The sequence below is a fragment of the Coturnix japonica genome, unplaced genomic scaffold (genome assembly GCF_054131305.1).
Source record: "Coturnix japonica strain WE unplaced genomic scaffold, WE-NBRP24 Scf078, whole genome shotgun sequence".
NCBI classification, from domain to species: Eukaryota; Metazoa; Chordata; class Aves; order Galliformes; family Phasianidae; genus Coturnix; species Coturnix japonica.
In genome coordinates this window covers 76,515-95,285 of record NW_028188981.1, presented here as the reverse complement: position 1 = coordinate 95,285, position 18,771 = coordinate 76,515, and the positions used below count along the sequence as shown (strand labels likewise).

Sequence of the window (18,771 nt, the reverse complement as noted above, 5' to 3'; positions counted from 1 at the left end):
CCGCAGCGCGCATGCGCAGGGGGGATGTTGTTGTGGAGGCGGTGCTGCGCATGCGCAGTGATGCGAGGCCCTCTGCGTGCCATCCCCATCATGGCGGCCGCCATCACCGGGAGCGGAACCGGCCCCAAACGGGCCCGAACGGAGCCGGTTCTGCGCATCGGGACCCACGACGGCACCTTCCACTGCGACGAGGCGCTGGCCTGTTACCTGCTGCGCCTGCTGCCGCGATACCGGGTACGGTATCGGCCTCTTCGGCCCTCCAGCACCGCCGGGGCCTACAGCCTCAGCGCCGCCCCATTGGGGCCCGCAGTGTCACTGGGCACTTAATGGGACCCCAGACCCATTTACAGCTTCACGCCATTTATTGAGGCCGCACTGCGACCCTCAGCCCCATAATGGGCTCCTCGGTCTCTGCTGGGCTCCGTCCTGCTGCCTTCATTTACCTGGTCATGTCTCTGGTCTCTTGTATCCCCAGCCCAACGCTGCAGTCCCCAGTGTCACTTAAGGGTCGCCCTGTGGTCCCCATGCTCAGCCCTTGGTCCCATCTTGGGGGGCACTTTTAGGTCCCCCAATCATTGGGGACACACTGAGCTCCCCAGCTCCTCTTTGGGGACACACTGAGCTCCCCAGCTCCTCTTTGGGTTACTCAGTTCCACCCGTTGGCCTCCCCTATGTCCCCATTTCCCCCTTAAGGTCCCTACCCTCCCCCCCAACCTCACCCCATTCCTCAGTAGGATGCGGAGGTGGTTCGGACCCGGGACCCCCAGCGCCTGGCCCAGTGCGATGTGGTGGTGGATGTGGGGGGTGAATATGACCCCGAGAGGCACCGCTATGACCATCACCAGAGGTGAGACACTGCACCCACACCGGGCTCACCACATAAGGGGGTTCCCCCCCCCCCAGGGCTGACCCTGCAACCCCACAGGTCTTTCACCCAGTCCATGCGGAGCCTCCAGCCCAGCAAGCCCTGGACCACCAAGCTGAGCAGCGCTGGGTTGGTTTATTGTCACTTTGGCTCTCAAATCCTTGCTGGGCTCCTGGGGCAGCCAGAGGACAGCCCTGTAGTGACTGCACTCTACGATAAGGTACCGGGGATTTCTGACCCACCAGCACAGCTTTCTATTGAGGAAACTACCCTATGAAAGAAGGGTTAGGTTCCATGTGTTCTGACCCCACCATATCCATAAGCTCTATGAGAACTTTGTGGAGGAGATCGACGCCATCGACAACGGCATTGCCCAGACGGACGGGGAGCCCCGCTACGCCCTCACCACCAACCTCAGCTCCCGTGTGGGGCACCTGAACCCCCGCTGGAATGACCCCGACCAGGACACTGAGGTGGGGACATGTGGGAAAGGGGGGACATAGGTCTGTGTTCTTTGGGGTCACCTCTGACCTGCTGTATCCACAGGCAGGGTTTAAGCGGGCAATGGAGCTGGTGGGCAGTGAGTTCATGGACAGGCTGGACTACTATCACCGTGCCTGGCTGCCTGCGCGGGTCCTCGTGGAGGACGCCATCCGGCGCCGCTTTGAGGTGCTCCCCACGCTTATTTTGGGGGGTGGGTGGAACCCTGGGGCAGGGGGAGGCTGGGTCCCCTTGGTATTAACCTCCTCACACAGCTCAGGGCATGACTGTGCACCCCATCATGCTTCCTCATAGCCACATGCATTCCCCTTTATGCACCCCTGTAGCACTGCATGCTGTCATGTTCCTTCCCACGTTCCACCACCACTCTCCATGCACCCTGAGCAGATGGTGGTGCATCCCCACAACGCAGGGTCTGATCTGGAAGGGGGCTGTGCTATTCAGATGGAAAAATGCACATGAAGGGGGGAGAAGCTGGGACACAGGGCAGTGCTGGGGCACAGGGCCGGACCCCACACAGCCACATCATGTTCCCTCTCCAGGTGGACGCAAGCGGGGTGATGCTGGAGCTCCCGCAGGGCGGCTGCCCCTGGAAGGAGCATCTCTTCAGCCTGGAGAAGGAGCTGGAGCTGCACAACCTGCTCCTGTTGGTGCTTTTCCCCGACCGCAGCGGGCAGTGGCGGCTGCAGAGTGTCCCGGTGGGACCACGCAGCTTCGAGAGCCGGTGAGCCCCATCCCCAGAGCATGCCCTGCCAGGAGGGGACAGGATCTCACCCCCTGCCCCTTTTCCCACCACTGCAGCCTTCCTCTCCCCGAGCCGTGGCGGGGTGTTCGTGACGAGGCGCTGTCTCAGCTCACCGGGATCCCGGGTTGTGTCTTTGTGCACTCAAGCGGCTTCATCGGAGGCAACCGCACGCGGGAGGGGGCGTTGGAGATGGCCCGGAGGACACTGGCACTGCAGGGGGGGGGAGCACAAAGCGGATGAGGCCCCCAGCCCTGCAGGGGCCATCCCCAATGAGACGCCCATGCTGGGACTTCCCATGGACTGTTGCTGGGAACAGCTGAGACCATTCCTACTTGGCACGATCACAATGCTGTGAGCTGGGGGAGCCACTGGTCCCAGTTACAGCATTGGACTGATGTGAGAGCACAGAACAGACTTGAGAGGCTTTTAGGATTCAGTGCCCGGCCTGTTATGTATTGGCTGCCAACACCAGTAAAAACCAGTGCATTCTCAACGCGTCTGCTGGTCAGGCAGTGGGAGCTGCTTTGGGGGTGTCCGTGGGGCACATGGGGTTGCAAAATGTCCCACACTGGGGTGCAGAATCAGGTGCAGCCTCACCACCCCCATTCCCCCCATCCCAGCTGCCCCTGGGAGGGGAACGTCACCAGCCCAGCTGTCCTGGGGAGGACATAGACCCCCCCCTCCCGCTGCAGGGCAATGTGGGCAGCCTGGCTGTTCCTGCTGCTGCTGGTGCTGCCCTGCTGCCCCCGAGGCTGCCGCTGTCCTTGGGGGGGTCCCCAGGGCCTTCCCCCCACTGCTGGCAGCCACAATGAGACCCTGGCACAGAGCGGGCAGCCCCGGGTGCCAGATGTGGCCATGCTGGTGGCTGTGGGGGGGTGGCTCGGTGCCGTCCTCGCCTACGTGGGACACTACGTGAGGAGGAGCCGCGCTGAAACCCGGCTGCACCTCGAGTACCTGCGGGCACTGCCCTGCCAGCAGCACAGCCCCGAGGAGGAGGAGACGCTCAGCACCATCCTGTGACACCACAGCAGCAGATCCAAACTGGGGATCCTCACAGGTGAAGCATCTCTAAACATCTCTGCTGTGAGTTGTTTACCCCGTGTCCTCGCGGCTCTCCCAGCACAGCCCCATTGCAGGGTGGGTTGCTGCCGTCCTTTCCGTGGGGTGGAGGAGCAGTTTCCATGCCTTGTTTTGGGGTTTGGCTTTCAGGAGGGTTTTGTGGGTCCTGGTGGTGCTGGCAGTGTGGGCTGAGCGGGGCCCTCCCCATCTCCACCGCAGGGCGATTACAGCGTAATCCCAGGGATTAACCACTTGTAATCCTGGGGTTTAAGCACTGCCCGCCCTCAGCCTCCCCATAATCCCACTGCAGCCCATCTGCTCCCCCAGTGCTGTCCAGGCTCACATGGGCTGGCACGGGGCTGCAGCAGCACTCATCAATAGGGCTGGGAGGGAAAGGTCTGTTCTGTGCTGGGTCTCACTGAGCTGCAGCACTTCTGGTGGTTCCTTACGCCCTCAAGGTGAAGCCCAAAGGCTGTTTTTAGGGCCGAGGAGCCCTCAGTGCAGCCATTTAACCACAGAGCAAAGCCCCCACACTCACCTGGGGGCTCCCACCCACCAGTGCTGCACACAAACGTTGTGTCAGGAGCCTTCAATCTGCTTTAATTTAAGCACTGAATGGTTCTTCTCTTGCAGGTGCACTCCAGACTACGGCCTGGCAGCACAGAGCAGCACCAGAGCCCCAGAAGCAAACCCGAGGGGCTTCGAGAACTCATCCCCCAACAAACTTACAGGGAAAGTTTCCTTGTTTCCATGGGCAAGGAGCAGAGCGAGGAGCAGAGCGAGGTGTGGGGGATGAGGAGTCGCCTTTAATCTGCACGGCGCTGAGCCCCATCTTCCACAGGATGAGCACACGGAGCTGTACAGATACAGAACCCATGGGGGGACAGGAAGGGACCACAGCCCTGCGGTGTCCTGAGACCCTGAACGTCCTGGTTCCATACGCTGCTGTCAGAGCTCAGAGAAGAGGGGCTGCTCCCGCACGCTGCTGCTGGCCGTCACCACGGCAGGGCTGCGGCCGGGGCTGCCATAGGGCACGCAGGCACTCAGGAAGAAGAAGGGGATGTGGCTGATGGTCCCCGTGGACCAGCACTGGAGAGGACAACGGTACAAAGATCAGCACTGGGCACCGCCGTCCCACATTGCAATGGGTCACCACTGCCCTCCCTGCTCCGCTGGGACAATTCCACCCCCCGAGCTGCAGCAAAGACCCCCCGGAGCCGAAGCTGCACTCACCACGGTCAGCAGCGCTCCCTTCTGGAAGCAGGGATGGAAGGCAATGAGCTGCGGCTCCGCGTTCTGCTCCCCCCGCAGGAACCCGCTGGAAGGGAAAGGAGAGCTGCAGGGAGAGGTGGCACAGCCCAGGCACAGCGGTGACACAAAGGGGTTAATTGGGATCTGTGCTGTGCCAAATGAGAACCACAAAAGGTCTTCAGGATAACGGACAACGTGTCCAAAATGTGACCACGGTGTTCAACCAACCCCACACCAGCACCAGAAGCCCCCAGACCATCTGCTACGCACCATGGCAGGAGCTCAAACACGGGACTGTTGCGGGTACGGAACACAGCCACCACCGTCTGATCTCCTGCAGGGGAAGGGAAGCAGCTGTGAGCTGTGCTGGGGGTGAGGGGCAGCAATGGGGGCAGCAAAGCAGGAGTGATGTGGGGAGTGCAGCCAGCTCTGCATGTAGTGCTCCTGCCCTTCCAAATGGGATCCCCCACTGCAGGATGGGGGCAGCCCAACTGCCCTGCAGCTTTTCCCTCCCCGTTTCCTCCCCTCCAGCTTTATAAGCATGACAAAACCAAATGGCTGAGCTCAGGTCCAACACAGCATCCCCAGCGCTGCTGCACCTCGGGGCTGTCAAAGCTGTGCTTTGTCTGCAGCCAGGAGGGCCTCAATGGCTCAATTATCCTAAGGCTGCTCCTCCAATAGGGCCGGGGGGGGGGCACAGGGTGCAATGTGGGCACTGGGGGAACGCAGAGAGCTGGTGGTGGGGCTGGGAGAGGTGATTCATGTGTCATGAGTGAGGAAGGAACAGTGCTGTGTCCTCAGGGGATAACCAGGAGCAGACACTGCACAGCGTCACCGTGGGGGTTTGGGGTGGGGGGGGGATGCTTTGAACAGAGGGGCAAAGTCACAGTGAGGAAGAGTGGAGATGGGTGCTGCCCCCCCCAGCCCCAAGGATTCCCCCTGCAGGACGGGTGGATTTGGGGCATCACAGCTCTGACCTCGGATGATCACCGCCAGCCGCTCCCCGGTGGGGTCCCACACCATGGACTGCACAGCTCCTCCGACCCTGCAGCACAGCACTGTGAGCGCCCACCCATATGCACAGGGCTGGGAGGGGGGCACGGAGCCCATCCACCTCCCAGCATCGCACACAGACCCACCTCTCCTCCCCATAGTGCGTCTCAAAGGTGGTCTCCGACAGATCCGCCACGATGGAAGCTGTTTTGGAACCTCCCACCTGCCCCTGCATGTCCCCTGGAATGAAGACACAAAGAGAGAACTCACTTCTGCTCTCCTGCTCTGTGCAGGTCGTCTCATTGCCCTGAATCTGCACTTCTCTTCTTAAAATGATGTGGAATTTCTGCCTCTTTGAGCTGTGGAGCCTCCTGCTGTCCTGCCTTTGCTACACCACAGCAGGTAGGAAGCTCTCCCAGATGGATACAGAGCCTCTCTTGGCCACAAGCACCCACAGCTGAAAGCAAAACGACGGCTGGGGGAGCAAATGGGGCTCTATGGGGGTCACTCACCCCTGTATTCAGAGAAGGACAAGGAGTAGATGACGGACTCTCCCAGCACCGTGAAGAGCAGCCGGCTGCCATCCGGGCTCCAACACCCCGTCTGTGGGGCACAAGGGGGGGTGTCAGAACGCCCTGTATACCCCCATGGGGTGGGCAATGCCCCTCCCCACTGCGCCCACCCCACCTGGCAGCGCCCTTTGATGGTTGGCCACTTCTCACACGTCCACATCTGAGCTTCCCAAACTCTGTAAGAGAGAGAGAATGACGTGAGAGGGATAATCTGCCCCAATTCAGCCCCTTCTGAGAGACATCAGACCTGATTTACCCCCATATCTGACCCGGGGGGAAGGGAAGGAGCAAAGGACACAAAGCAGGCAGGCACACTTCGATGGGAGGCAGATGAAAATGGTAATAGAGTGACTAAAAAGGAGGAAGGAGCGGGGCCAGGAGCTCACTTGAACACGGCTGAAGGGGTGGCTGCCAGGACCTTGCTGCCATCAGGGGACCACGCCAGGAAGGTGACCCCACCGCCCCCAAACCACTGCAGCTGGACGCAGTTCTCAGTGGACACATCCCACACCTAGAGGGGACAGAGGGGTTTGGGACATCGCACAGCTCCCACCATCAGTCAGAGCTCAGACGTGGTCACTGCTTCACATCTCAGTGCTCCATGTGTCCTTGGAGGAGGTGCTGCCCCCCAAGTGTCCCAGCAGTGGGGTGACAACCCTGGACCCCCCCCAAACACGGCCCCACACTCACCAGCATGGCCGTGTCCACGGGTGAGGCTGAGAGCAGCAGCTTCCCGCTGGGTGCCCACGCCAGGCTGGTGACGGGGCTGTGCCCGGGGTAGGACAGCACCTGGGCACAGCCAGACGAGGGTCTGCAGGGACAGAAACCACAGCTGATACGGGGACAGGAGGGACACCAAGGGCTGGTGATGCACCACAGCTCCTTCTGTACCCACAGAGGGGACGGACACCAGCCTGGATTTAACCTGAAGCCCAGTGAAATGGGATGGACAGCCCTCAAAACAGGATGGATGGCCCTCAAAAGGGGATGGATGGCCCTCAAAATGGGATGGACTGCCCTCAAAATGGGATGGACGGCCCTTAATACAGGATGGACGGCCCTTGAAACGGGATGGATGGCCCTAGACAGCCCTCGAAATGGGATGGATGGCCCTAGACAGCCCTCGAAATGGGATGGATGACCCTCAATATGGGATGGACGACCCTCAAAAGGGGATGGACGGCCCTCAAAATGGGTTGGACGGCCCTGGACAGCCCTCAAAATGGGATGGATGACCCTCAATATGGGATGGACAGCCCTCAAAATGGGATGGACGGCCCTCAAAATGGGATGGACGGCCCTGGACAGCCCTCGAAATGGGATGGATGACCCTCAAAATGGGATGGACGACCCTCAAAATGGGATGGATGGCCCTCAAAAGGGGATGGACGGCCCTCAATACGGGATGCACGGCCCTGGACAGCCCTCAAAATGGGATGAATGACCCTCAAAATGGGATGGACGGCCCTCGTTGTGCAGTGTGGGGTCAGGGCCACGAGTTGTGGGTCTGTCCCCATGTGGGAACATCACCTGGTGGACAGGGATGTGGGGTCCAGGTGCCACAGGAGGACGCAGCTCTGGCAGGCGACAGCCAGGATGGAGGCACACAGCGGCTTCCAGGCCACGGCGGCCACGTTCCTCTGCAGCCGATGCTTCAGCGACGGGATGGTGGCACTGCGGGGAGGAAGGAGCGTGACAGGAGGCCAACAGCAACGTGGGACCTCAGTGCAGCCCTGACCACGGTGGGAGCCTAAAGCCTATATGGGATGGGGGACCCCCCTTAGTGGGGACAGAGGGGACCCAGGTGGGTGATGGCGGCGCTGCTGGAGCACACCTGGTGTGATTATTCAGCTCCTGCAGCCCGGGGGGAGAGCTGGCACTTGTTGGCTTGAAATCCCAACTGGGGGAGAGCGGCTCAGCGGGGCAGCGCTGCGTGGGGCGCAGCAAGAGCAGGGAGAGTCTTCTCTTAAGGAGAGCTTTATACGCCTGCCGGGACCCGCCGGGGGAGCAGGGAGACCTAGGGGAGAAAGGAGGCTGAAGGGCGAGAGAAAGCCCAGCTGGGGGTGTGGGGGAAGGGGCCTAACAGAGCTATGGGAGCAGTGAGAGCGCAAGGGGGAGTCCTGGGTGCTCAGGGTGGGTTTGGATTTGGGGTGGTGGGTCTGGGGCTGCCCCCCTCCTCACCTGCTGGAGTTGTAGACCCGCACTGAGTCATCCAGCAGAGCCACGGCAAATTTGCTGGTGTGTGGATGCCAGGCGAAGGCACGGATACTGCAGCCAGCCCTAAGGGAGGAAAGGAAGGAGGGAGGGGGCACAGGGAGCAGCCCGGACCCACATCTGCCCCCCCCCCCCCCAGTTCCAAGTCCCAAAGCCACCCACCCCCAAATAAACCTCAGTGAGATGGTGATTTCTCACCGGCTGCTCAACAAACTGACACTGCTCTATTTAACCAAGCCCTGGTTGGGTTTAATGCTGCTCCTCCTGTGTGCACAGCACAGCACCAAGGCACCAAACAGCCCCAGGTGATGGGATTCCCCTCAATATCCCTGTGCTGGAGGCTGAGCATTGAAGATGGGGGTGATGCCATCCCCTCCCTGTGCTCCATAGCACCGTTCTATAGGTGTGGAGGTACCATCCTATAGGTGTGGGGATACCATCCTATAGGTGTGGGGATACCATCCTATAGGTGTGGGGATACCACTGGATGGGGTGACAACACACACAAGGTCTCTCAGCACTCACCAGTCAACTGCCTGGGAGAAGGCATTGATCATATCCTCGCTGCTCAGCTGCAGGGGAAGGGGCAGACGTGGGTTAGTGCTGAGCAGGCAGGAAGCCCCTCCTGCTCCCCCCCCCTCCAGCCCTTTGCTGCCCCATTTCAGAGCTGTTTCTCCCCCCATCACAGAAGGGAACCCTGCAGCGTTGTGGAACCCACCGAGAGGTGTGGGAGGAGGGAGCCGTGCAGGGCTGAGAGCCCCCGGCACACGGTCAGGACGCAGCTCAGGGCCGTCCTCAACCACTGCAGCCCTGCAGGGAACACAGAACGTCAACCAGGAGGGGACCCCCAGGAGTGGGGTGGCATGGAACAGTGATGGGGGGCTGCAGGGATGGAATGTGGGGCTGCGGGGATGGGGGGCTGCAGGGATGGGATGTGGGGATGATGGGGGGCTGCGGCGATGGGATGATGGGGGGCTGCAGGGATGGGATGATGGGGGGCTGCAGGGATGGGATGATGGGGGGCTGCGGGGATGATGGGGGGCTGCAGGGATGGGATGATATGGGGCTGCAGGGATGGGATGATATGGGGCTGCAGGGATGGGATGGGGGGCTGCAGGGATGGGATGGGGGGCCGCAGGGATGATTGGTGGCTGTGGGGCTGCGGGGATGATGGGGGGCTGTGGGGATGGGATGGGGGGCTGCGGGGATGATGGGGGGCTACAGGGATGATTGGTGGCCGCAGGGATGATGGGGGGCTGCAGGGCCCTCCTGGCCCCACTCACCCTCCTCCTCGGAGCTGACAATCTCCTTCAGCAGCCCATAGAGCCCCCCGTCCCTCCTGCAGACAAAGCCCCATCAATGTGGTTATGGGGACCCCAAACCTTCCCCCACCTGCAGAGCAGTAACTAACGGGGCTGTGCAGGGCTCAGCACCAGCACTATTATGGGGGGGGGGGGGGGGGCTCACCATGCACAGAGGACCCTCTTCCAAAGGGCCTCACGGTGGTGCAGGAAGGGCTGAACCCCCGACTCGGGGCGGCCGGGACCTTTCAAACCATCCTCAGGCAGAGTGAGTGCGGGCAGCGCTGCCAGCTGGGGGGATATGGGGGGTGTAAGGAGGAAATACAGCGTGGGATGGATTTGAGTGGAGAACGGGGGGGGTTCTGCTTCCTGGGGGGGGGGGGGGGTTGAGTGGGGGGGTGGGGGGTCCCACTGAGAGCTCTGAAGGAAAGAATTAGGGGAGGGTAGAAGGGGGGGGGTTCAAGCACAGTCTTAGGGCAAAATGGGGAGGGGGTGGTCTCAGCTTTTAGAGGAACGTTGGAGGGTCCCAAACACACTTTGGGGGGGGGGGGGGGGGGAATGGGGTGATCCCGAGCCCATTTTGGAGGGGAAATGAGGGGGGTCCCCAGTATAACCAGAGGGGGGAGGGGGCAGGAATGGGGGTTCGGGGGTCCCTGTGGGGGTTGGGGGTCCCGAACCCGCTCCGTTCTCTGGGGGGGGGGGGGTGGTTCCTCACCAGACTCTGGAAGTCGAGCGGTAGCGGCTCCCCGCGCTGCCCGCACAGCAACGCGTTGTTAAACTCACAGAGAGTAACGGAGCCCGGGGGGGGCGGGGGGGGGAACAGCGCCAGGGAGCACATGGCGACCGGAACCGGAACCGGAACCGGGACCAGGACCAGAACCGGGACCGGCACCGACCGCGGCTCCGTTCAACCGCCAACGGAACCTCGCGAGGGACAAACCGCGCCGCGTTCCGCTCCGTGTGGGGGGGGCGTTAAAGGGGCCGCACCGCAGGACTCCCAACACCCCCCCCCTCGTGTGGCTGTTCTCGCTGTAACGGGAGCTGATCGCTTGGTGGGCCCACCCCCAAGGAGCGTTGCCTCTTTAAGAGAACTCGGCGCGCCCTCTCGGGGGCGGGAAAAAGGCGCGTGTCATTATTGGCGCGCGGGGTTCGGTTCGGTCCCGGTTCGGTCCCGGTTCGGTGTCGGTTCGGTCTCGGTTGTGGGGTCCGGTGGGTGCCCTATGGGCAGCCCCTTTATTGGGGTCCCACGAGGAGCCGCATCCCCACGTGTCGGGGTCCCACGGGTGTCCCACGTGGGGACTGGTCTCTATTGGGGTCCCATGGGTGTCTATACGCCCCTTTATTGGGGTCCCCAAGGTCCCCATATCCCCCTTTATTGGGGTCTCCGATGTCCCCACATCCCCCTATTGGGGTCCCATGGGTTCCCCTGTTCTGGGGTCTCATGGCTGCCTGCATCCCTGTGTTCCCCTATGGGCATCCTCCTGCATTGGGGTCCCTGGGTGCCATATAGGAACACCCCCCTATTGGGGTCCCTTCACCCCTCTCCCCCATCCCATCCCATTTGGATCCCCCCTAATTTCTCCTCCCAGTCTCATCTCCCCCCCATCCCACTTTCGCTTCCCTTTATGACATTTATCTCCGTGTTTTCCTTTCGGTGGCCGCAGGAGTTATTTTAATTTCTTCAGGATATTAAATAAACTCTCTGTATGGGGGGGGGGGGGCTGCGGTGGGGGGCCCTGCATTCCTGACCCGTTACGGAGCGAGCAGGGTTTGATAGGAGACAACGATTTGGACGGCGCCGATCGCTGCGAGACATCAGAGCCACCGCAGCGCTGGCGTGGCCGCCCCCCCCCCCCGACATTATATCCCTAAAGCCGGGAGGGATGGGGAGGATATGGGGGGGGGGGGCGATGGTGGCTTTGGGACCGGAGCGGTTTTGGGGAGGCTCCCGTTTGGGGTTTGGCTCCGGGATGTGGGCGGATGAGTTCGGAGCCCTTTGGCAGCCGCCCACCCACAGCGAGCAGCGTTTTGGGGGGGGGGGGGAAACCCTCAAATCCAAATCCATCCTTTTGGGGGGGGGGGGCTGGGAGGGAGGAGGGGGGTGACGATGCAAACTGGAACCCCCCACCCTTAATCCCACCCTTGTGGTGGTGACTGCGTGGAGACAGCGGGGCTGGGGGTGTCCCCGTGCCTCAGTTTCCCCTTATGGGTTGTGTTGTGTCCCCCCCCCCCCCCAGCCCTACGGTGGTGACTCAGCGCGGTGGCACAACGTGGCACCACCCGGGGGTGGCACTTTCCACGCTGGCACGAGGACACAGCGCTGTCCCTATGGGCGCCGCAACCGACCCGTTCTGACCCCCCCCCAAAAAGCCCCATAGTGGAGCTCAGCCCAAAGGCCGGAGCGATGCGGGTGTCCCATATGGGGTCACACGTACAGACCCACGTGCGATGGGGGGAGCTGAGGTGTGGGGTGAAGCTGGAGGAGGGACACTGTGTTGTGGGCACAGCCGTGTCTGTGGGGTCCCCTCTATGGGGGTTTGTGGGCACACAGTGATAGGGACACGGGTCTGTGGGGTCGGGGTGGTTTGTGGGGTCACTGAGACACGGGGGGATGGAAATGGAGGGACACGAGAGCACAGGGATGAGGGTCCATAAGGCGCGGGGGGGCGGGGGGGGGCAAAGCAGAATCACCCCCATAGTGTGGGGTGTGGGGACCCCAAGTGGGGACACCCCATAGTGGGGCACCGTGTGGGGCTGTGTCTGCACTGCACCCCCCTGTGCCTCAGTTTCCCCTCTTGTGAGATGGGGGGGGGGGGGGGTCGCGTGTCGCTGCTGCTCCTGGTGAATCCCTTTATTGCATTTATCGTTTATTTCTTTATTGGGGGGAGGGGGCAGCCAGCTAAAAAGGGGGGGGGGCACATCAGCGCCTGACGACACGGGCAGGTTAATGGGTGGAGGAGGAGGGGGGGGGAACCCGGTCCCTGAGCTCTGTGCGGGGTGAGAAAACTTGGGGGGGGGAAGAAAACAATATGGGGGGGGGACACAAAGGAGGTGCCCACCTGGAACCCCCCCCCGCAGCACGACCCCACGCTATAATTTAAGCCATAAATTATAATGGATATCGCGGGGCCTGTGGGTCAGCGAGGGGGGGGTAAAGGGGGGATTGTTTTTTTTGGGGGGGGGCACCCCGAAATAAATACCGAGGGGGGGAGAAGGGGGGAAAAGGGGGGTCAGATCTCCAACAAACTGCCCCCCTCGGGGCTGCCCGCGTCCCCCCGCGGCGACGGAGCGATGGGGCGGCGGGGAGAAGCGGCCGGAGCCGGGGGAGGGGGCGGGTTGTTCTGGGGGGTCGGGGGGGCCGATGGGGGCGGCTCGGCCGGAGCTTTGGGGGTGGCGGGGTCGGCGTGAGTCTTCTGGTGTTTGCTGAGGTGGTCGGAGCGGGTGAAGCGTTTGCTGCACAACACGCAGGTGAATTTCTTCTCCCTCGTGTGGGTGCGGACGTGACGCTCCAGCTCGTCGGATCGGGTGAAGCGCTTCCCGCAGAACAACCAGTTGCAGACGAAGGGCCGCTCCCCCGTGTGCCACCTGAGATGCGCCTTCAGGTGCGACGCTTTGCCGTACACCTTCCCGCAGCCCGGGATGTGGCAGCTGTGCACCGCTTTCTTCCTCAGCCCCCCCCCCCGCCGCCCCCCCCATCCGCTCCATCTCTTGGCAGTTGGGGCAGTCACACGATGCTCGCCCCCCCGGCGACCCCCCCCCTCCCCCGGCTCCGCCTCGCAGCGCTTTGCCCCCCCCCACCCCCCCAACCACCGCGACCCCCCCCACCCCGGCTTCGCTTTTCGGGGGCGCCGCCGTCGGTGACACCCCCGGAGCTCCGCCGTACGGGGGGGGGTTGAGCGGCCCGAAGTCGGAGCCGTAAGCGGGCAGGGGGGGGCTGAGAGCGGGCTGAGCCTGCAGGGAGCCCTGCAGCCCCTCGGCACCCCCGGGACCCCCCAACCAACCCCCGTTGGGATGCACGTCCCACCAAGCGGGGGTCGCCGGCCCCGACCCCCCCGGCAGCCCCCCCCCGAGGCCGCCCTTGTACAACGAGCCGTAGGGATGCGGCATCTCCAGCGGCGGGTAGACCCCCGGCAGGCAGTCACCGGACGGGTGGCCTTTAGCAGCCACCACCACCGGAGCGCCCAGCACCTCCTGCGTGGGGCCGCCCGTGGGGAACGGGCCGAACGGGCCGTAATCGGGGCCGTAGGGGCCGGGGGACGCCTGGGGGCTGACGGACGGGGACAGCAGCCCCGCGGCGCTGGGGAAGGCGGCGGTGTAGGAATCCCCCATAGTGAGCGATGGGGCGGCGGTCAGCGGGGACACGGAGCCATGGGGTCTGTGGGGAGAGGAGAAAGTGGGGGGGGGTTAGAAAGAGGGGTCGGGGGTCCGCGGTGCGATGGGGCAGCGTTGGGTGCAGCTGAGCGCCGCGGGGAGGCGCCCCCCGCCCCACACATGGGGCTGCTCGGAGGGCTCATAGAGGGGCTCAGAGCCGGGCTGTGCTGCGACCCCCCCCCCCAATCTCTGCTCCCTTTATGCCCTTTTAATCAAATTACGCTGCGGCCTCCAACCCCCCCACGGCGACTTCCTCTCCTTTATTCCCTGCAGCCCCACGGCAGCGGGCTGAGACCCCCCCCCAAACAACCCCAATCACCCCCCAACAACCCCAATCACCCCCCAACCCCAATCATCCCCCTTTTACTCTGTTTCCTTTCACCCTCTGTCCGGCTTTTTTCAGCTTTATATATATATCCATCTATATAAACATACATATAACCTCCCCCCCCCCCTCCTCTTTGGTTATTGCTCCTATTTTTAAGCCGTGGCCGCAGCTCTCGCGTCCCTCCAAGGATAACAAGGGCAGGCTGTGCCCCGGGAACGCTGCCCCGCCGCCGCAGCCTTAATTAAAACCAGCGCCCGACGATGGAGGGGCTGAAAATAGTGCGCGGAGATCAGGGCTGAGAACGGCGGCAGCTCAGTGCACGGGTGGGAGGGGGCGGCTCCGGGTTCCCCCCTTGGAGCCCCTCAACCCCGAGCAGAGCCGCTATTGGGGTCCCTCCATCCCCAATTCCCCGTCCCTGGGGTCCGGTCTGTGGTCCCCAATGCTGCTCATCCCCCCCCCTTCCCCTTGTTCCTTATCTCACCTTCCCAACCCCTGATCCCAAACCCTCACCCCATTATCCCAAGTCCCCGATCTCTGCTCCCTTGTCCCTAAGTTCCATTTCTGACCCATCATTCTCACTCCTCTGCTCCTTGGCCCACGTTCCCAAACCCATTTCCAGGTCCCCCCATCCTGTGTCCCCAAACCCCATCCCTTGTCCCCATTCCCTTGTCCCCATCCACAGTCCCAAATCACCCCATTCCTGGTCTATACTCCACACCAAGCCCTTGATTCCTTGTCCCCTCTCCCACGTCCTCAAATCCCATCCCATACCCTGGATCCCCAGCCCCATTTCCATGGCCCCATCCCGCAGCCCTCTGCCCCCATTCCCTGTCCCCAAAGCTGCTGCTGTCCCCAACCCCAGCGCCCACCTCACCCCCTGCCTCAGTTTCCCCATCCCTGCTGCTCCCTTCAACCCATAGTCACCATGGGGGCCCTGTCTGTCCCTCACAGGGTGGGTCTGGTTTGGGGTCAGCACAGGATGGAGGTGGGACCTGGGACCCTGCAGGGGTGGAGGGCAGCAAGGGGGAGGATGAGACCCTGACGTGTGTGTCCCCATCTCCTGGTCCCCGCGGCTCCCAGGGGCCGCGTTGTGTCATCGTGGCTGTCCCTGGTGGCCCCGTGCCAGGGGAGACGTGGCCCCATTGCCAGGTCCAGGATGACACCACAGCCCTGGGGACAGACGTGGCCCCATTGCACATTGTGGGGCACCAGGAGTCACGGGGGTCGTCAGCTCTGGGTTCAGACACGTCCCCATCGCCAGGTCAGGGGCACGGAGCTGCTGGGGATGGTGCTGCATCACAGGGCTCCCATATCCCAAGGGTCCCATATCCCAATAGTCCCATATCCCAAGGGTCCCATATCCCAATGATCCCATATCCCAATGATCCCATATCTCAAGGGTCCCATATCCCAAGGGTCCCATATCCCAAGGGTCCCATATCCCAAGGATCCCATATCCCAAGGGTCCCATATCCCAAGGATCCCGTATCCCAAGGATCCCATATCCCAAGGGTCCCATATCCCAATGATCCCATATCCCAGTGGTCCTATATCCCAATGATCCCATATCCCAAGGGTCCCATATCCCAATGATCCCATATCTCAAGGGTCCCATATCCCAAGGGTCCCATATCCCAAGGATCCCATATCCCAATGATCCCATATCCCAAGGATCCCATATGCCAAGGATCCCATATCCCAAGGATCCCATATCCCAATAGTCCCAGATCGCAATGATCCCATATCCCAAGGGTCCCGTATCCCAAGGGTCCCGTATCCCAATGATCCCATATCCCAGGGATCCCATATCCCAAGGATCCCATATCCCAATAGTCCCAGATCCTAAGGGGTCTCTGCACTGAGGTCCCATATCCTTTGATTCCTATATCCTGGGAATCCCGTATCCCAGAGGTTCTGTATCCCCATGGGGGGATTCCTGTATCCTGATGGTCCCCATACCCCATTGGTCCCATTTCCTAATGGGGAGAATGGGATTTCCCCTGTCTTGTAGGTCCCTGTCCCCAGATGTCCCCCCTCCAGCTCTAGAGACCCCCACAATGCTGAGGCTGTCCCCATAACCCCATAGTGTCCTCATGTCCCCGTATCCTGATGTTGTCCCCATACCCCGATGGTATCCCCATGTACCCACTGTGTCCCCATATCCCCACGGTGTTCCCATATCCCCATTGCGTCCCCATATCCCCACGGTATCCCCATATCCCCATCACGTCCCCATATCTCCATAGCATCCCCTTATCCCCATCATGTCCCCTTATCCCTATTGTCCCATTGTGTCACTATATCCCCATGGTATCCCTGTGTCCCTATATCCTCATTGTGTCCCCATATCCCTTTGGTGTCCCTGTGTCCCTATTGTGTCCCCTTATCCCCATGGTGTCCCCATGTCCCCATATCCCCATGGTGTCCCCATGTCCACATATCCCCATCATGTCCCTATATCCCCATTGTGTCCCCATATCCCCATTGCATCCCCATATCCCCACTGTATCTGCATGTCCCCATAACCCCATTGTGTCCCCATATCCTTACAGTGTCCCCACGTCCCCATATCCCTACGGTGTCCCCATATCCCCACGGTGTCCCCATATCCCTACGGTGTCCCTATTGTGTCCCCTTATCCCCATGCTGTCCCCATGTCCACATATCCCCATGGTGTCCCCTTATCCCCATTGCATCCCCATATCCCCACTGTATCCCCGTGTCCCCATAACCCCATTGTGTCCCCTTATCCCCATTGCATCCCCATATCCCCACTGTATCCCCGTGTCCCCATAACCCCATTGTGTCCCCATATCCTTACAGTGTCCCCACGTTGTCCCCATATCCCCGTGGTGTCTCCCCGTCCTTACCGCACTCCGTGCTCTGGCTGCGCTCAGGTTCGGTGTGAATGGACGGGAGGTACCGGAGGGGCCGGAGCTGCCGGTACCGGGATGCCGAGGTCGGGGATGCCGGTACCGGGTCCGCTGGCGGAGCAGCACCGCCGCCGCCCGCCCCGCTGTGCCGCTGCGTCGGGGTTGGGCCGGGCCGGGACCGGGGCCGGGAGCCCTCCCCGAACCGCCCCTATAGGGCGGGGGGCGGCGGGGATGGGGCGGGAGGGGACGGGGAAGGGGGAAGGAAAAGAGGGGAGGGGGGAGGAGGGGGAAGGAGGAGGGAAATGGGAAGAAATGAGGATGAAAGTGGGAAAAGGTGAAAGAGGAGGAAAAAGGGGGGAGGAAGGAGGAAAAAAGGGGGAAAAGAAGGAAAAAGTGAGAAAAGTATTAAAAAAAGAGAGGAAAGAAGGGGAAAATAAGAAAGAAAAGGGGGGAAAAGAATGGGAAGGAGAAAGGGAAAGGGCCAAAAAGGAGCAAACGGGAAGGAAAAGGGGAAAAGGGGGAAAGGAAAAGAGAAGGGCTGGGGAGAGAAAGGGAAATGGGAGGGAAAAGTGATGGAGGGAAAGGAAAAGGTAACAGGGAAAGAGGGACAGGAGGAGGGAATGGGGGCGATGGGGGGATAGAGGGGTGGGGGGGATGGAGGGGATGGGGGCGATGGGGGGGATAGAGGGGTGGGGGGGATGGAGGGGATGGGGGAGATGGGGGGATGGGGAACCCAGCGGCCTCTGGGGGGTGAAAGCAGCCCCAAATGGTGCCTGGGGGACACAGAGGGGACGGGGACAGAGCCGGGATCGGGGTGGGAATGGGGATGGGGTTGTATTGGGGTGGGGATATGGATGGAGCACGGCTGGGGTTGGGGGTGTCAGGAGTGGGGTGTGGGGGCAGCGGGGATGGGGACAGAAAGGGGACGGGGGAGAAGAGGAACCAATGATGGGAATGGGGGGGGAATGGGATGGGGAGGGGGATGGAGGGGAGCAGCAGGGGGGTCCTGGGGATGGGGATCTCTGTTTCCGTATGAGCACCCGAACCACGTTAAAAAATCCATATAAACATATGAACATATAGATGGATTTGGGCCTTTTTTTCTCCCTCTCTCCCTCTCTGTGTCTATTTTTTCCCTTCTTTTTCCCCCAAATGTCCCATTCTGGAGCCAGCGGGGCCTTTTCCCAACCCTGACTCAGGGCTTTCCGCTCCGCAGCCGCTGAATAACGGCCCCAACCACCGGCGCCGCTCAACACCACAACCACGGCCCCCCCCCATTGAACACCACAACCAACCACTGCCCTCTCCCCCCCACAACCTCCCCCTTCACATCAATGGGGCGCCCACTGATCCCCACCACCCATAGTGGGACACACGGCTGGACCCCGGGGTGGGGATCAACCAGATGGGGGGATAAACCCTGTGGGGGTTTTATTTCGGGGGGGGGACCCAACGAGCCCTGGGGCAGTGGGGGGCTGAGGGGGGCAGAGCTGTGCTGGGTGGGGGGGTCAGTGCTGCCCCATTGCACAGCACGACCCCATATCCCTCCTGCACCGCTTCCTCCATCTCCCCTTCCCCGACTCCCCCCCCACCTCCCCATCTCTCCCTCCCTTCCTCCATCCTTCCCTTCACCTTCCAGCCATCCCTCCATCCCTTCCATCTCCCCAGCTGTCCTTCCACCCCCATCTCCCCATCCCT

The 18,771-nt window shown here is 61.9% G+C and overlaps 3 protein-coding genes across 5 annotated transcripts; 1 reads left to right on the top strand and 2 right to left on the bottom strand.

Moving 5' to 3' along the window:
• Nucleotides 1-50: 50 nt before the first annotated feature.
• Nucleotides 51-2,604, top strand: MYG1 (MYG1 exonuclease). 2 transcript variants are annotated; one of them, XM_015850368.3, is made up of 7 exons: nucleotides 51-234; nucleotides 735-847; nucleotides 926-1,085; nucleotides 1,189-1,338; nucleotides 1,412-1,534; nucleotides 1,909-2,090; nucleotides 2,168-2,604. In XM_015850368.3, exons 1-7 carry the CDS (start codon nucleotides 61-63, stop codon nucleotides 2,349-2,351), a joined length of 1,086 nt encoding a protein of 361 aa, XP_015705854.2. In that variant the 5' UTR covers nucleotides 51-60; the 3' UTR covers nucleotides 2,352-2,604. The 2 variants fall into 2 exon arrangements, with proteins under 2 accessions (XP_015705854.2, XP_085390314.1); XM_085534188.1 differs by having other exon boundaries at nucleotides 732-847.
• A 1,140-nt stretch (nucleotides 2,605-3,744) lies between these two features.
• AAAS (aladin WD repeat nucleoporin) lies at nucleotides 3,745-10,434 on the bottom strand. 2 transcript variants are annotated; one of them, XM_085534181.1, is made up of 17 exons: nucleotides 10,217-10,434; nucleotides 9,668-9,792; nucleotides 9,484-9,539; nucleotides 8,919-9,010; nucleotides 8,726-8,772; nucleotides 8,168-8,266; nucleotides 7,821-8,003; nucleotides 7,517-7,660; nucleotides 6,677-6,797; nucleotides 6,373-6,497; nucleotides 6,102-6,162; nucleotides 5,927-6,017; nucleotides 5,561-5,654; nucleotides 5,399-5,466; nucleotides 4,692-4,755; nucleotides 4,404-4,488; nucleotides 3,745-4,259 (listed from the first exon to the last, which is right to left on the bottom strand). In XM_085534181.1, exons 1-17 carry the CDS (start codon nucleotides 10,337-10,339, stop codon nucleotides 4,119-4,121), a joined length of 1,719 nt encoding a protein of 572 aa, XP_085390307.1. In that variant the 5' UTR covers nucleotides 10,340-10,434; the 3' UTR covers nucleotides 3,745-4,118. The 2 variants fall into 2 exon arrangements, with proteins under 2 accessions (XP_085390307.1, XP_085390308.1); XM_085534182.1 differs by lacking the exon at nucleotides 7,821-8,003.
• A 1,913-nt stretch (nucleotides 10,435-12,347) lies between these two features.
• SP7 (Sp7 transcription factor) lies at nucleotides 12,348-17,210 on the bottom strand. The gene is given in 3 exon segments (XM_085534189.1): nucleotides 12,348-13,179; nucleotides 13,181-13,876; nucleotides 17,071-17,210. Coding segments are annotated over 2 exon segments (1,098 nt in total). The 5' UTR covers nucleotides 13,831-13,876; nucleotides 17,071-17,210; the 3' UTR covers nucleotides 12,348-12,731.
• Nucleotides 17,211-18,771: the final 1,561 nt, after the last annotated feature.

What these genes read in the sequence shown, in the direction of transcription:
- AAAS (XM_085534181.1), bottom strand. Translation starts at nt 10,339, where the DNA reads ATGTGCTCCCTGGCGCTGTTCCCCCCCCCGCCCCCCCCGGGCTCCGTT. An exon ending in CGCTCGACTTCCAGAGTCTG is followed by an intron (nt 9,793 to 10,216) that starts GTGAGGAACCAC and finishes ATATCCCCCCAG; the next exon opens with CTGGCAGCGCTGCCCGCACT. An exon ending in ACGCACTATGGGGAGGAGAG is followed by an intron (nt 5,467 to 5,560) that starts GTGGGTCTGTGT and finishes GCTGTGCTGCAG; the next exon opens with GGTCGGAGGAGCTGTGCAGT.
- MYG1 (XM_015850368.3), top strand. Translation starts at nt 61, where the DNA reads ATGCGAGGCCCTCTGCGTGCCATCCCCATCATGGCGGCCGCCATCACC. An exon ending in GCCTGCTGCCGCGATACCGG is followed by an intron (nt 235 to 734) that starts GTACGGTATCGG and finishes ATTCCTCAGTAG; the next exon opens with GATGCGGAGGTGGTTCGGAC. An exon ending in CCACGCAGCTTCGAGAGCCG is followed by an intron (nt 2,091 to 2,167) that starts GTGAGCCCCATC and finishes CCACCACTGCAG; the next exon opens with CCTTCCTCTCCCCGAGCCGT.